A 17,880-nucleotide genomic window follows, 5' to 3' on the forward strand; every position below is an offset into this window, starting at 1 on the left:
GGCTCTGGGGAAAGCAGCTGTACTGAGGTGTAGCCAGTCACCAAACAGGAGTCCCAGGAAGCTCACATTTTACAAGATTCATGCCCCATTATCTTTTTAATAAAATATAGAAGAGGATTAAAAAAAAAAACAACAGTAGCATCTGCCACAAGCATATTTTTAAAGCCTATCAAAAGCATAGTGTGTGTGTGTGTGTGTGTGTGTGTGTGTGTGTGTGTGTGTGTGTGTGTGTGAAGTATCTTACTTTTTCCTTCAGCTCACACTGCACTCACTGGACCGTGAGTAGGGGACACGGCATGCTGGTATTTGCTCTACTTCCCTCTCCCAGAGAAGACCGAATGCAAAGCAACCAGATCAGAGAAAATCCCCTGTGGTCTGGTCTTCGGATTAAGAGTCTCAAAGGAGAGCAAATCCAGCTAAGAGCAGATCTATTCCTTTCCTTTCATCCATTTCAACCTCAGCTTCAGTTCTTGGATTTCAGGAGCTGTAAGGTTTGCCCTGCCACCTGAGTCCATCTGAGCCTAAGTGCCCCTCCCTACCTGGGAAACGCTGTGCCCAGCCAGGCCTCAAGGCCCGGCACTCTGCTTCAAGGGCCTTCAACGTCCCTGCTTCTAAATCTCAAACTTCACCTGGCTATTATTCCCTTCCTCCCTTCTGCAGTAGCTCCTTGGTGGCCACTGACCCTAGTGTGGCACTTTTATCTTGGCTGATCATTACTGGAGCCCACCCTGATCTCTGTGGAAGCTTCCATCTCAGGAACCCTTAGGACCTCGGTGCTGATACAAATGGGAGGCCTGCTGTCTCTAGCTACTTGTTTCTAAGGTTAACTTGGAGTAATATTTTCTCTGTGATCCTTTCTGTCTCTTTGTCTCTGTGCACATGTATAAAGAACATATCCAGCCTCTTTACTACTTTTTACTACAAATGTATGTTTAAAACTGCTTTTGTTTTAAACTTATGTATAATATATATTTGTTTAAAATTGTGTGTATGTGTGTGTGTTTGTGTGTTTGTGTTTTTTGAGACAGGGTTTCTCTGTGTAGCCCTGACTATCCTAGAACTCGCCCTGTAGATCTCTAACTCAAAGAGATTCACATGCCTCTGCCTTCCAAGTGCTGAGGTTAAAGGTGTGCACCACCATCGCCTGGCTTAAACTTATATTTTAAATGAAAAGTGTTTTAATGAACAGTCCTAGATCTATTGGATTATTGGTGTGTTGGTTTTCTTTCCACCATGTAAGTCCCAGGAACCAGGCTGGGTAAGAAGCAAATTTAGCTGGCCTTTGTTTTGAGACAGCATCTCCAATCCCTTTTGAGTGTTCACGTGGTTTAATATTTTTGACTCCAGATTCCTTTTTAAGATGTTAGTTATCATTTTCATAGGAGTTCCATTTTCTGGGGAGGGGGCATGGGCGAAACTGAACTCAGGGCCACACTTATACTAGTAGGTATTTGCTATGTTCCCGGCCCACATTTTAGTTTTTAATTAAATTGTAATACATATTTAATTTAGGGGGAAAAAACTTCCAGGAAGCCATAGAAAAGGAAAACAATGGCTCTTGTAATCTGCTGTCCTTGGATCGCCAGACTTGAAGCTTCTGAGTTCTCTTTGAGCTTGCTGGTGTTTTGTCACCAGTCATATGAACAGAAATGCCAGACATTCAGAGCAACAGGAAGTGCAAAGGCTTAGAGGTAGGATCACCTGGGACCTTTGGGGCCTGGTGGGAAACTCAGCGCAGCAAGGAGAAGGAGAGGGACTGCTATAAGCAGGATGCAGTCAAAAGTGAGGTTAACCGGACAGGGGCCCGTGCCAAAATCTTCCCACAGGCTCATGATGAGATGAGTCCCAGGTAGCAGGAAATGCTCAGGGACCGTTCCTGGGGTGTGTCATGATTAAGGGAGGGACAACGGGGACATTGTGTGCAGGGGACACTGGTGGCCAGTTGGACCTCTCTCTGCTGAGCCTGCACCCAGAATAGTGAACACACTGAAGACACAACACAGGAGGATGTGAGATTTTTCTCCTGGGAATTCAGGCAGACAACTTTCAAACGCGACATTGCTGCCCAGCTTGTCTTAGAAAAAAAAAAGCCTGTGGAGGCAGCTCAGGGGTAGAGCATGTAAAACACAAGGCCACGGGTTTTAGTTCTGTCACAGAAAGAAAGAAAAAAACAAACAAACTATGGTGTTAAAGTTCTGTGCCATGTGGGAGTCTGTGGCAGAAAGACTAACAAGAGCAAAGCCCTGCCGTCGTTTAAAACCTCTCTCTCTCTCTGTGTGTGTGATTCATGCGAGTGTTTCGTGTGCACATGTGTGTTGGTGAATGTGCAAGGAGTCACCCTCTATCTCTCTTCCACCTTCTTCACTGAGGAGGGTCCCTCAAAGCCAGAACTCATCAATATGGCTGCTCTTGCTAACTACCTTGCTCTGAGGATCCTTTGCTGCCGCCTTCTGAGGCTGGGATTGCAGGTGGGCTGCCGTGCCCACTGACCGGGTATTCTCATGGGCTCAGGGGATCTGAACTCCCGCTCCTTAAGCTTGCATGACAGGTGCTTTAACTGTTGTGTCATCTTCCTGGCCTCATATTTCAATTTTCAATATTTAGTTCTTAATGGGTTAGTTTTGTTTTTTTCTCAAAATATTATTTACCTTGATTTACTTCTTTTTCCAGACTCCTTGAAGTTTGGTGTCATGATTTTTGTTGTTGTTGTTGTTGTCTGTTTGTCTTATTTATTCCACAGTTCAAGGAGCTAGCCAAGCTTGGAATGAAGAATTATGCTGACTATAAATCCTGCTGCCCTCGGTGATGCAGGAAAGGATCCCTCCCCATTTCCTGGCTTGCCCAAATCCTCCGGCCTCTGAAAACTCAGAGAAAAGCCAAGGACTCTCAGTCCTACACAGAATCCTCTTGGATAACTTCTGACTCAAATGAGACATCTCTGGCTCCCGACCCACCATTCTGAAGCAGACTGCCCTGTTATTTGCATGCCACAGACATCCCCCAACGGGCTTCTTCTCCCCCCACTTGAAGCCTAGCCTCCTTCCTCCATATTCTGGCCTCAACTTCCCCATGCCCACCTCCTCCAGCTTGACCTTCTTGTGGCATTAATAGTGTTATATTTAGGCTTGTGAACTCAGCACCCACACTCGCTTCCTTCTGAACAATGTAGTGTAATTACGGACACATTTTGGTGGTTCCTTCCATGGCAGGGTAGCCATAGTATGCTTCCTATGGTTCCCATTCCATTTTATTGATGCAAATACTGAGGTCTCCAAGGAGCACGGTGCTGTTCCAGACTGTCTAGCTTTGAAATCCAGGCTTCTTACTTTGTCTATGAAGTCATAGAAATTTAGAAGTGGCAGAGACCTTGCCATGTTCTGGGTCAGTCTCCTCTTGCCCCAAGGGAGAAAATTAAGTTCTAGGGAGATTTGGTGACTGTCCCAGGGCTACCTTAGTAGAAAATTGCTTTGTTTCTTTTGTGCAAATGTTCTCTCTAATCTTTCCCACCTGGCTCAGATCTCCTGCTGGGATATATGGGAATGAGGCACCTCTTCCATTCTGGGCCACAACCACCGGAACTCTGACTGAAGCACAGACCGGGCAAGACAGGGCTGAAAGACTGAGCCACCCTCGGGCCAGCCCAGAACCTTGGAGAAGGAACCAAAACAGAAGGAACCCTTGGCATTTGTTCTGTATCGTGCACCAGGTATTGCATGTTTCACAACCTCGCTGTGTAGCTCCTAGTTTTGTCCCATTGTCTATCATGACAAGCACATTAACCATCTTTTACATCTACAGTAGCATATTCATACTGCTATGAGAGCCCCATTTATAGAGATGAGAACATGTAGTCAGGGAAGCTGAAGGATTCATGTAGTCCTATTGTTAGTAAGAGGTGATACACAAACTGAAATGTGACCTCAAAGTGCATAACCTGTGCTCACTCTGGACAGTACACTGATTTATTTCAACTTGGGCCCTTTTCTGCGGAAGTGACCAGCTTCACCATGAGCCTCTATGGACAACCTCCATTCTATCTTTGAAGATGGCACACAGTCCCCCTACCTGCCCAGCAGTCATACTGAGGACGCATGTGTCCCCACCCCTGCCCTGTTATTGGCTTCCAAGGTCAAGTATTGCGCTGGTGGAGAGCGTGAGTTCTTGTGCATCTCAGCCTTTAGGGATGGGCAGAAAGAAAAGAGGAAGAGGCAGATGGCAGTGGGAGGTAAGGAGAAAGGATAGTGTGTGAGAGTAGAAGGGGATGCTGTGGGGATCTCCAGGCCTGGAACATGTTGGTAGTGATTGAGCAGAGAAGCTGGAAGAAGCACCGTTATTTAATGGCCTAGGCAGAAAGGCCCCGTGGAGTCTGGAGCATAAAGCCCCTGTCTGCCTGACACCGTACCTCACAGCTAACAGCCACTAACCATGGAAAGTAGTTCACAGATGTTTCAGGCATCCTTCCCCGTCTCTATTCTCCCACCGACATCTACAACTATTTGCTGCTGGTGGCTGGCGTGTCCGCACTGCTGAGCCAGGTTAGACACAGACAGAAATTGGGCTGCACTTGGTACACTCAGGAACAGAGAGGATTCTACCAATATTATTTAAAGTCCTGATCCCATTTACCCTGTCGGGCAGATTGACTGGGGACTCTCCTCATTGAGAGAGGTGGGCTGACCAAAAACCTGTGCTATCATCCTGTCTTCACCCTGTTCTTGGAAGATTTGCCGCTGGATATGACCACCAAGATTGTCATGGTTCTTTCTCGTTCTCATTTCAGTGGCTAGAAGCCCTTGGTGCCTTCAGGGCTACAGCTTTTTTTCTGTTCTCTGAGAATGCAGGGCCCTGCTGCCCTGGGGCTTTTAACACCCATGCTTCATGGAAGGGAGTAAAGATTCTCCAAGAGGCTGAAAAAAAAGCAAGTTATAAACCCAAACAATTACAGGGGGCTTCTGTGTCCATCGAGAGGGAGGCCCTTGGGTGAGCCCAGCCTGTTAATTAATTCTCATATGTTCACTGTTTCTACCAGGTCCTATCTAAGCAAGCTTAGGCAGCCTCTCCATTACCAGCAAAAACAAAGAGAGAGAGAGAGAGAGAGAGAGAGAGAGAGAGAGAGAACAACAATAATAATAACAACAGCAAAACAGAGTTTCTAAATCAAAGCAGCTAGAATTTTTTTTGTAAAAGCAGGTGTCAAGAAGTCATTCAAAGCTGCTGCTAGAATATTCTGGAAATACTTCTCTAGGAAATGAATGTGCTTAAAGAATTTGAGTGTATCTTTTTTAAAGCTAACTTAATGGGTCACGGAGGGGTGAGAGTCATTCAATTCACCCCTCCTATGTTCAAAGTACGTTAGATACATGTGTGAACCCCCCAGAATGAATCCTATCATTTTATATAATTGTTATATGTTAGCAAAAAATGTTTAAGTGTACTTATCAAAATGCTGTATGTGTGTGTGTAAATCTCATAACAAAACCCACTGTGTATGTTTAATGAATACTAACATAAACAAAATTTAGTTGACTCAACTGGAAAAAAGGACTCTTGTCTGTGACTACGTGGTATTGCGCAGTGTTGCCACCTGCTTGGCAAGGTGTTCATTCCTGCAGCTAAACCTCAAAACATTGGTTAGAGTAAAGAGCAAGTCTGAAGAAGAAGTTTCCTATGTTCTGAAAACACTGACCCAGTTAAACTTTTCTTTCTGGGATTTGACTTAAAAAGAGAGACATTGAGGAACATCTTGTGTTTTTTTTTTTGGGGGGGGGGAGCAGAAGGTTGAAAAGAAACTTTACAATTTTCAAAAAGCCTGAAGAAATGTCCATCAGGAATATCTTTAAGGTTGTGGAGAAGGCACACTCCATAAAGTTATCGCTACACAAGCAAGGGGACCTGAGTGTGACCTCCGAGAATCTATGTAACAAAGGTAGGCACAGTGGGTGTGCCTGTAACCCCAGCACTACAGAGGCAGAGACAGGATGACCAGAGAGCTTGCTAGCCAACCAGTCTAGCTTAGTCTTTGAACACCAGCTTTAGTGAGAAACCAGACTCACAAACAAAGTAGAGAGCAGTTGAACATGAAACATTGGTCTCTGAGGCTTTAGGTCTCTGGCCTCCAAACACATGTGCACACATGTACAAACACTCACACACTGTTACATATGCTTAAGTAAACTCAGATATTCACACACAACACAAGACAAAGGAATACATTTAAAGAGAATGAAATTATGTCGAATTGGCCAAAACTTTGACCATGACCCCTTAAATAGACTGCATTATCAATTTTTTAAAATCTATCTATCTATCTATCTATTTATCTATCTATCTATTTATCTATCTATCTATCTATCTATCTATCTATCTATCTATCTATCTATCTATCTATCTATTTATCTATCTATCTACCTATCTATGTGCACACGCACACACATACCATGTGGTCCAGGGAGTGGACCTCAGCTTGGCGAGCTCACTAACTGAGCTGTCTCTCTGGCCCAAACAAGCTTTTGATTGTAGCAAAACACACACAATGCAGATTTCACCATTTCTATGGCAATGTTTAGAAAACTCACAAGGTCATACAACCACTGCCACCATCCAGGTGCACAGAACAGTCAGTAACAGTTTTAAAGCATATCGTTTTCTTCAACTTACTTTTGGGGTATTAAATGAATAGCTTGTGTGTGTGTGTGTGTGTGTGTGTGTGTGTGTGTGTGTGTGTGTTTGTGTGACTGTATGAGGCTGTATGTGATTGTACAAGACTGTGTGTGATTGTGTGATGGAGGATCAGATGCAGGGCCTAGCACTTTTTAGGCAAGGCTGTTCCACAGACCTCATCCCCCGCAGTGCTGTCATCATTTTAAGATATGACAACATTCACCCTAAAATATAGCACTAGGCATACAGGCCCAATGATCTGTGGTTGGCATGGCAACTGAGAGATCCTTGAATGTGGATATGCTGTTGAGCCAGAAATCCTCCCATTACTTAATACAATTAATATATGCTTAAACTAAAACCTTTACAAATCACATGTATGTAGAATGTGGCTTTCTAAGAACTTAGCATTCCACTTTCCATTTTCTTTTCTGTATTTCAGTTGTTTTGTTTAGCTTTGTTGAGACAAGACCTCATAAAACCCAAGCTGGCCTGGAATTGACTATGTAGGTCATGATGACCTTGAACTCTGTCTGCCTCATTGCCTCAGCCTGTCTAGTGTTGGCCTTACAGGTGTGTGTCACCATGTTTGGCTTTCCATTTATTCTTTGAAAATAGATCTATCAGGGGTTGAGAGATGACTCCATGGTAAAGAGCAATGGCTACTCTACTACAGGACCCAGGTTCAATTCCACTAGCCCCATGAATGCTCATAGCGATCTGTAGTTCCAGTTCCATTGGATCTGATACCCTCTCTTGCTTCCTTGGGCACTAGGCATGCAAATGATACACAGACATACATGGAGGCAAAACACATGAACAAAATTATAATTTTTAAAGAAAGTATATTCTCCTATAAGTGCTTGACTCTAGCACATAAAAATAAATTATTTCTTATCTCCTTTGTGTGTGTCTATGTATATTATATATATGTGTGTGTGTGTGTATGTGTACATATGTGCAATTTTTTGTACCTAAAAACAAACTTTATTCTTCTTGCTATATATTTTTATACCTGAACCAAGTATAGGTTTTGTTTTATCGTTGTTTTCAGTAGTGGAGATTGGGTCAAGGGTCAAGGGTCAAGGGTCATTCATGCTAGTTAAGTACTCTATCACTAAGCTATATCTCCAGTTCCTCCTTTGATTTTTAAATTTTGAAACAGGGTCTTTCTAAGTTGCCCAGGTTGGCCTTGAACCTGTGACTTCTTCTACCTTGACCTTTTGAGTACAGAGGATTACAGCTCTCAGATAGTTTAAAGCAGTGGTCCTCAATGTTCCTAATGCTGCAACCTTTTAATTCAGTTTTTCACGCTGTGATGACCCTCAACCATTGTTGCTACTTTATAACTGTAATTTTGCTACTGCTATAAATCATAACGTAAATATCTATGTTTTCCCAATGGTCTAGGCAACCCCTGTGAAAGGGCCATTCAACCCCTCCCCCCTCCAAAAGGGATCACAACCCACAGGTTGAGAACTACTGGTTTAAAGTATGTGTGGGGACATAGGAAAACATTCATTCTATGTCTAAGCCTAGATCCCTCAATCTCTGCTCTAACACCCATAGGCATAGCCTCCTACCTGGGAACTCTGTTCCCTTGGGGATGTCTTCACCACTGACCTCCTTATCCACAACAGCGTTCTGCTCATTCAACTCACAAACCTTGTTGATCAAATAATCTCTGAGCCGGAGGCAGGGGCATAGCATCTGCTTCTGGGTCCACGCTAGCTCTCAGAGCAATGGTTCCTGGCTGGTGCTGGTGTGGGAACAGCGAGGATCCATGGCTACTACACTTAGTGATATGATTGTGAAGCAGAGCCTCAAAATACTGTGGATAGCTCTAAGGACACAATTTGGTGCATCAGGGAAGTTGAAGCCAATGCTTGTTTGGAAGAAGAGGATATTCCCACAACTGGTTTTTTATTCATTGTTACAGTGCCCCTGTTATACACTGTGTATTTTATTAGTACGTAGTATGACTTCTGTTTTCCAGATGAATGAGCCAAGGTTAAATGGATTTAGTGCCCTTTTCAAAGACTGTGAGCTAATTAGTGCAGAGCCGGCAGCCAGACCTGGGTCTGCCTGATTCCAACCAACAGGAACTCTCTTTCCATCATAGCAAAGACACTTTCCCAGGGCGCCTCCTAAATTATACTGCACTGGTGATGCATGCCCGGTCTGCAGGTAAGGCCAGCTATGCTCTTTGTAATTATAACTTACCCACAGACAATGGGAAGCACTGCAGGCTCGGTCACTGTAAAACACATCAGTGTATGATACCACTCAAGCTGAGTCAGTGGGATTCAAGTTTAGGCTTGAAAATTTGCGATGACTGGAACTATACCCACGTCTAGCCCCCTGGAGGTTTCTGACAAGTAAGCAGGCTCCTTTGAATTTATTTTCATTTTTTATTATTTTATGTGTGTGTGTGTGTGTTTTGCCTGCATATCCATCTATATGTCTGTGCACTACGTGTGTGCCTTGTGCCTGAGGAGATGGTAAGCCTCCAATGTGGGAGATAGGAATCAAACCCCAGTCCTTCCCAACCACAAGAGCTCTTGACTCTCCAGCCCATCCTTTTTAGCTTCTTAAACCAGTTGACGAGGGTACGTATAGAACACTGTCTAAGCTAGAACACTCTGTTGGCCAGTACACCGCTCAGGGAGAGGGAAGGGGAGAAAGGATGTTGTACTTTCCCAAGTCTTCATCCAAGGCAGCACGGAAGTGTAAGTGTTAGAGGTGGGTTTGTTGGCACTGACCTGCACGCATGGCTTTGTCTTTCGGGTCTCAGCTCTCCTACTTGAGATATGAAGGGACTTGAGAGATGTCTCTCATGTCCTAGAAAAGCGGGCCTCGGTGCTTCTTTGTAGACACCACATATTTACATAGGCAAGCAGGCATGCTACAACGTAGACACTTTGATCAGCATTGGCTGCATATTTCCAGGGTCCAGTGTAAAATGACAAGACCTCTCATTGAAGTTACTAAGGCCTAGGCCAACAGAAGGTTCAACTACATGTGGGTCTTTCAGTGTGTGTGACCAGGCACCCAAGGAAGATCAGTAGCCTGGCTGCCTGCATCCTGCTTTCTTTGTATGAGGGAGAGAAGTCCGAAGAAGGTCTGGGGACCCCAGAGACCCCATGTCTTGGAGGCAGAGATGCTCCTGCATTACTGAGGTCCCTTCAGCAGGCAAGCGACCAACAGAGAAGTGTAGCCCAGCAAGAAGACACCCAGTGTTCTTACCCTGGCTTCTTTGCTTTTGAAATGGGCATTGATGAGCACATGGCATTTTAAAGGCCTACTCCATTGTCATGGAGAGTTGTGAGAATACCAGAATGAAGTCTAAGGCTGCAAGCATAGCCGCCAGTGTACTGTTTCAGAGAGGAGGTAAAGACAAGCCAACAGTATGGGTCAGGTGAATGGGACAGGGGCCCGGAGAGGATACCTCAGGAAGCAAACACCTCTCAGCTGTGGAATAAGATTTGGGACAGTAGAGAGAAAGACAAACACACTCCAGTTATCATGGTTTACATGACAAAGGACCCATAGGCTCATGTGTTTGATGATGTCTTGGAAGGCTGTGGAACTTTGGGGACCATGGCCTAGCCAGCAGAAGCGGGTATCTAGGGGCAGACCTTGAAGGTAATATCTATTCTTGGTTCTATCCCAAACTCGTTGCTTCCTGATCTTCCGAGATGTATCCAAGCCACGCTGCAGGTGCCCAGTGTTGTTGACCAAGCTATGTCCTCCCCATGATGACTGAGTTGTGAACAAAACTAAGGTGATCTCACTTAAGTTGTTCTGTTGGGCATTCTTGTCATAATGATGAGAGAAGTGGCTAATATACTGGTGGACAGAGACCAGGGGACAGAAAATGTACCGCTAGTAAAGAGGCTCAATACACTGTCTAGAAGCATTCCCCAAAAGAAGGTTTCTTAGTAGCTGCACATCCCTGAGACCCAGCATCAGCAAGTACAGAGGCTGCTGCTTCACATGGAGTTGGGGAGCGTAGAGGGCATGTGAGACCTAGAAGACAGCCCCAGTGTTGCCTACTAGATATTCCCACTCTCTTGGAGGGACCCTTGAGAGGAGGAATGGAATTTCGCCCCCTCTCAGTCTACAGTTCTGGAGTGATAGATACCATTCCCTTCCCTACCCTCCCAACCCTCCACACCAAATGTGTACTGGTCCCTAGAATTCCAAGTCCCTAGGGACCTAGGAAATTCAGCAAGGCCATGAGATGAGAAGAGTAATTCCATCCCTGAGTCTTTAAGCATCATCATCCAACACGGCAAGCCGAGAGAAGCAAGGCTACCCCCGAAGGAGCCAAGTGCCACTTGCCCACAAACGAGGGAAACTAAAACATGATGTCCCCACGCAGCACATGTGAATCTTGAGCGTTAAACTAAGCAAAGTAAGTGGAGCACAGAAAGGCAAACAGGGCATGATTCCAGGTATCTGAGGTTCCCACAGGAGACATAAAGTAGACTGGGGTTTCCAAGTGGGAGGGCAGTGGGAGCACAGAGTTCCCGTTTTTGCAAACCAGAGAGAGTCCTGGGGATGGATGGTGATGGCAGCTGCACAAGGTGATGAAGGCACCCAATGCTACTGGACTGTACACTCGAAAGGGCTTCAGATGGTGACCTTTATGCAGCATGCATTTTGTCAGAATGAAAAGGAGGAAATACAGGAACACATGGAGGAGCCACTGAGGTATAATTATCAGCCCAGAGTCACAGGTGTCTGAGAGAGGCACCTGGGACATTCCAGTGGATCAGGCTTAAAGGCTCTATTGAGGCTCTGTTTACAGAGGGCAGGAGCCTTGAAGCTCCTCAGAGGTGGGATCTAGGATCAGCCACCAGCCTTGAACACCCCACTTAAGGCAAGGTAGACCTGGATCCTTCACATAAAATCAGAGAAACCATTTCCAGAGACCTTGATAAGATCAAAGCAAGGAGTCATTTTATAGGGGGAGGGAAAAATATGGAATGGATTTATAATAGTGCCAGGTAAAACTCTGACAGAAATAAAAAGTTGAACTCTCAAAATCTACTCCTCTAGCCTGATGGGTGCTCAGAAGGAGAGAGCCTTAGGGATGCCACACTGGCTGACTGAGGATCCTTGCAAAGCTGTGTCTCAAAAACACTGCTGGAGATTTGCGTATGTGACTAAGAAGACTTTAAAGGATAGATAGCGAGAGTGTGTGTGTTCAGCCCCGAATCTCCTTAGTCTGTTCTTTTCATGCTTGAGACATAACACTTCACTTCTCTGGGGACCGGAGGCTGGTAGCTGGCCACAGAGAGCAGACTTTTGGAGTCAGCCCCATCCTTCTGAATACATCAGAAGTATTTCTCGAGGCTCAAGGGGGAACACAGTAGCTTAGAAAAAAATGTAAGATGTGTGTCAGAAATGGTGCCCCCATGCTTACAGGGTCACAGAGCTCAGGGCTACAGAGAGCCTTGGGAGTTGTTAGATCAAATCACCCCTTTGTGGAAGGATGTAGATCAGGCACTGTGGGAAACTCAGGATGCTAAGGACCTTCCTTCGATGGTGTGGAAGAAGAGAACACAGAAGCGAAATAAAGACCGTAGGGTGTGGCAGGTGAGTAGGCAGAAGGGCAGTGCAGGGAGGATGAGTCAGAATTAGGGCTGCTCACGAAACCATTGTCAGAAACAGGGAGGGCCAGAGAGGAGGGAGGGAGGGAGGGGTGGAAGTGTGAAAGAAAGCTGGATTGGTTTCTAAAGAACTTAATGTGGAAAGTCAAGGAACTGAAAACCCCTAAATGGAAAATTCCAGGACATGAAGAGAGAGCAATATCCCAGAGTCTGTCAGAGAAAATCCCAAGGTAAGACCCTAGGCAGCAAGGCCTGGACACCTGTGACAGAACCTTCTGTCCCGAGCAGTTTCACTAGTAACTTAGACGAGGCCTGAGAGACACGTGTGTCCTGTCCACAATTCATGCAGAGCTAAATGCTGCAGATGCCAGACTCAATAACAAACATGTCCTACACAGAAAGAATAAACGAGACCAACAGGAGATGAGCCAGGGGCCAGCATAAAGCCTTCTGTTGTCCAGAACGACAGTGGCAAGCTACACAGTTAATAAGAATGATCATGATGGCTACATGAATAACTAACTTTTTTTAGACCCAGTAATTATGGTGCCAGAGTCATGACGCCGGTTGCTTCATTCGACAATTGATTTAATTCCTACAATAGCTCTATGGCATTGGTGCTGTTATTATAACTTTTGTTGTCTTCCAGGGGAAGAGACTGGGGATGAGGAAATGAAGTAAACTCGCCTAACGTCACACAAAAAAACTTACTTTGTCTGACCAAAGCCAATACTATATCTTCTATCCAATAAGAGAAAGTTTGACGAAGCGTGGCTTGACCAGCCTTATGTCAAAGACATTCTCCGCTGACACAAACAAATGGGCATGCGTTCATGTGTGTTACAGAAATGCACAAGCACAGGTGGGGAAGCTGTTTAAAATGTAACGTTTCATTTTCAAGTTAGTAACAGTAACGGGAAGAGCACCGCTGCCAGAGCTCTGTAGATGCCCAAATGCTCGCACAGCAACGTGTGCCACTTGTGTGAGCCTACGGACATTTGATGTTGAAGAATTGAGAACCTGGGTCTCAGGGGAGTTCGTGATGATGTCACTACCTTCTAAAACGCAAAGGAAAGTCATGGCAAAGACCCAAGTCCAAAGTAATGAAAGTCTGGGAATTTATATTATCGAAGTCATGTCCCCATATTCTCCTGGCCACCTCTACTGCCTCAGTTTGAGCACCTCCGGGGGTGCCACGGGAGACTTCTGTCCTTCACACTGAGGATCCCCTACCCACACCCCCAATCCTGCCTGCCTTTGTTTCCTTGGTTCACTCTGCTTCTCTTCCTCTTCATCCCTTCTGCTCCCAGTCTTTCTCCAGACCTGGATATGCAGCCTCTGGATCCCGGTCATCCCACTGAACCCCTTTCGTGAATAGAATACTCACTACACGGCTTTGTTGTATCATTTGCTGTTTGCTTGGCTTTGCTCTGATCACATTCCTCTATAAGCCTTGATGAATTTGAAAGAATCCAAATATCCCTCTGCATTGACGTTGCAATCTGGAGCCAAGTAACTCTGAGCAACCTTCTAAACTGCTATTGGCCAGTCAGGAGAGGGCACACAGTCTCCCTTTTCACTTCAGTGCCTGTAACTCTGGATGCTCAGGATCCTGAAATTCCCGGCACCCCCAGAATCGGTGCCTTCAGCTTCCCCTATGCAATCGGTCCTGTTCACTTTCTAACAGCACAGCTACTGCCCAACTCTCCCCTGCTGACTTCTCACCGTGTCCAGTATTTACAGAAAATATTTGAGGTGGTTTTTTGAGTTGTTTTGTTTACAGTTGCATTTCTTTGCAAAGGTCCACGCTGACTGCACATTTCATTAAAAAAACCGGGCCAAGTCTGTGCAGACAACTTAGTAACCAAGTGCGGGGGGGGGGGGGGGTGTGGAGGGGTGGGGGTGGTGGGGAAATGATGCTTTGCTCTCAGCGGATAGACGTAGCATGTGATTAACTGCAATATAATTGTGGCCTTCTCGCCTATAATATAATTACATAATGCCCACCACCCACTCCATGGTTAGACGGAATTTTGTCTCACCGGGAGGGATCGTAAAGTGATTAAAATTCTATTGCTCTCTTTATTTCGATCCTCATCTAGGTTCTCTGGAGCGCATTCTGAGCATTTGAGCGGCTTTAGGTTAGGGACCGTTGGGACCTCTGCTCAGAGCAGCCTCGACAGGAGACCCTGTCAGTTCTCTGCCAGGTCCTCTGACTTCTCCCTGCTTGTCCCTTCTCAGTGCTGTGCCTTTAACTCTAGATGCTGGGGATAGTTATATCCCCAGCACCCCCAGGATCTGTACCTTCAGCTTCCCCTATGCAATCCGTCCTGATCACTCCCTAACAGCACAGCCGCTGCCCAACTCTGTATGGTTAGACCCCCCCCCCCCGCCCCCAAGTGGCTCTTTTCCAGCTGGCCCCATTAGACAGGACCAATTTCCCAGGGCCCTCTCACCCCATACGTTCCACTCTGTGGCCTCTGCTAGGCAGGACTTTTCTCACCAGCCCACATTTGAGACTGCACTCGCATCAGCCTGTACGTGTGAGGTTACAGCCCCCTCAGCATGTAACCTGTTTCCCTCAGCTCTCCATCTGTTTTCTCAGCTGCCTCTCAGAGGCTTAATTCTTGAAGCATCATCTTCATGAAGATGTCTCTGCTACTCCAATCCTCTTCTCCACTTCGTGGCCCCCTTATTATTTCTACGATGTCTGCTCTACCCTTCCCTTCCGTGAGATGCACAGCAGAAGATGGAGGGTGCCTGTGGGACCTTCTAACTTCCATGTTAAAGGCTCTGTGGCTCTCCTGGGTATCCTCTATAAAATGGCTGACCAGCTGATGCTGCCCGCTGGTCTGGACCCCTTAGTACCTCTCAGTCTGCCTCTTACCAAACCCCTCAGAGTGAGAAGACCCATGTGCCACCGTGAAAGACTGTCCTTCTATCAACTCCATGTCTTTTCTTGTCATTTGTCTCAGACTCTCCAGTGCTCCATCCCTTAAGTATGACCTCATGAAAGTCCAAAGTTCTAGCCTGCACATGGAATATAACACACCCTTAAACGTTTGAAAGTTCCAGCCTCTGAGAGTCATCAGCCCCACTTCAGAAGACAATGCTCTTCAAACTCAAAAACTGGGAAGTCATCTTTGCATGGTCTCTTGACGTATGTATGCCTTAGGCCACTGCTGGCTTATTCTTTCTTAGTATATATTTCTTTAAATTGCCAAAGCTGTTTTTTAAAATGGTTATTGTTATTATCAGTATGTGTGTGTGTATGTGTGTGTGAAATGTGTGTGGGCATGATGTGTCAGGGCATGCATGTGCCAGGCTGGCAGTGACTGTGGAGTCCAAGGACAGCTTTGTGGAGTTGCTTCTCTTTCCGTTTTTTATCTGGGTTGTGGGCATGGAACTTAGATCATCAGACCTGCACATTCAGCACTTTATCCAGTGAGCCATCTGACATTCTAAAATAGATAGTCATGAGGGTACTGGAGAGACGCGTAGTTCCCCCAATAAACTTAGGGTGAACACCCACAAAACAAACAAGAGTCAGTAAGCGACAGTGACTACAAACGCTCTTCACACCATGGATGAGCCCCTCCTCAGACTCAGAAAGCTGGCTGTTGCTAGCATGTGGGCCATCAAATTTTCTATCTTCTTGCCTTCCCAGAGCTTCACTCTTTGTCCCATCCCTGGCAAAAACCAGCCAAAGCAGGTTCCTTCACTCCTCCTACACGTTTCTTTAAAAAGCTGATCTACTTCCCTATAGCCATTGCTAACCGATTGGCACTGGTCAAGTATCCCAAGGTTTTGGTGCCTCTGAGCGCTGGAGGAGCCCTAGAGGGCAAAGAAGAGGAATAAGGCTCCGAAGGGAATCTCTTACCTCAGCTTCTGGCTGGCAGGGACAGTTATCTTATTCAGCTTGTCCATTTTCTTGAGAGAGGATGTGTCGCTGTCCAGGGGGGTGTCAGCAGCTCCTGGACTTCCTGGGGAGCAGCATGGTAAGGCTCTGGCCTCAAGAACTCAAGCCACTGGAACTGACTTCTGCGAGCAACCCACAGGCTGCTGGCAAACACCCCTGCACAGGGGAAGTAAAACTCGCTGGAGCGCATCGCCAAGTTTCATGTTTCTACGAGGTCATGTGATCCAGGGAGTCAGCCAGCCTGGCTGATTACTGTGCGTTGTGTAAACTTCGGTAGTGAAACCTTATTGGGCATGCAAATCCCTTCCAGTAGCTCTTTTATGATCAGGTGTGTTGCCAGGTTGGATAAGTTTCTGACTGAGCACTACTTCCTGTTTGTCCCAAACCTTAGGTAGTCCCTGTTTTTAGCAGATGGCCAGAGTCACCCTGCCACTTCTTAGGTACAAGGAAAAGCTGAATAATCAATTATATCTGGATGGCTCTTTGGGGGCTTTCTGCTCATTTGCATTAAGCCATGGGTTAGCCTCTTCTTCTTAAGAACTAAGACATGAAATGGACAGTTCTTGTCACCGAGGTCACAGCAGTGGTCATTTAAAATGTGATAGGTAATTCTTTGTGCAAGGTCAAGGTCACTTAGGGGTGGGGAAAGGCGACCCTATCGTATGCTGTGTGGAGTCAGGAGTTGCCTTGCTGAAAGCTTGCCATTTTCAAATAAAGACAGGATACACTCAAAAGTCAGCTGAGGACAAGCCTAGTGATTTCCCAACACATGACATCAGGCGGATGCCTCCTAACTCCCCTCCATGTCTTCCCCTCTCATCACACCCAGTGCGACATGTCAGGTGTAGGGGTATCCCAAGCACAGTGAAATCCCACACCTGCCTCTGACCCCATCTAGACAGTTCTGCTATACTCCTCGAGACAACAAAACACAAAAAACAAAAAAATGAGAGGGCGTGTTCTTTCTTCCCCTTGGACCTGAACACCCCCACCCCCACTCACCTGGCACATCCTAGTCACCTTTGTGAAAGGAGATTACGTTCTGAACATTATCAAAGGACCATCGACCTGGGTCTAAAGAATGCACGGGGGGTTGGAGGGAGACAGAGTGGAGGGATTTCAGTTATCTCTCCTGTTATAGCTTCAAGGGCCTGGCTGAGGAGAGAGTGGGAAGGAGGACCAGGCCAGAGAAGGGAGGAGAAGAGACAGAGAGCAAACCCGGATTTCTTCCCGCCCCTGCCCACCCCCACCCCCAGGTTCTTTGTTCAAAGAGGAGCTCTTCGGTCCTCCTGGTTCCTTGACTGTTCACGTTCATGCACTATATCTGAATTTGCCATTCTTCAGGATGTCCGAGAGCTGATGCCTCAGAGTGGTTGAAGGGTGAGGTCCCTTTGCAGAAGAGTAGGGCATCAGGAGAGAAATGCAGACACTTGCTTCCCGTAACTGTTGCCTTTCTCTAATCTGCCTGCACGGTTTTCTTGCAATGTATCCTGAAGGAGATCTAGTTCCCTGCCCCGCCCTTCCCACAGCTCTTAGCAGAAAGGAACATAAAAACCATATATGATGTCATCAAGGGTCAGGAGAGTCTGGCCAGGGGGGTGATAATAGCCTTTTGTTCCTTCTGGATGGTTGTAAAATGCTTCCAATTGACCTGCGGACTTTCCTCTCCACCAACTCTGTCGA

The 17,880-nt window shown here is 46.1% G+C and overlaps 1 protein-coding gene across 2 annotated transcripts in view; it reads right to left on the reverse strand.

Moving 5' to 3' along the window:
- The window catches only part of Blnk (B cell linker), a 65,295-nt gene extending 48,927 nt beyond the window's left edge, over positions 1-16,368 (reverse strand). For both annotated transcript variants that reach the window (NM_001365054.1, NM_008528.5), the window contains exon 1: positions 16,159-16,368. In NM_001365054.1, the coding sequence (NP_001351983.1) occupies positions 16,159-16,205 (47 nt within the window). In that variant the 5' untranslated portion in view covers positions 16,206-16,368. The remainder of the gene's footprint in view (positions 1-16,158) is intronic.
- Positions 16,369-17,880: the final 1,512 nt, after the last annotated feature.

Source organism: Mus musculus, chromosome 19 (assembly GCF_000001635.26).
Source record: "Mus musculus strain C57BL/6J chromosome 19, GRCm38.p6 C57BL/6J".
In the NCBI taxonomy this organism is placed as follows: domain Eukaryota; kingdom Metazoa; phylum Chordata; class Mammalia; order Rodentia; family Muridae; genus Mus; species Mus musculus.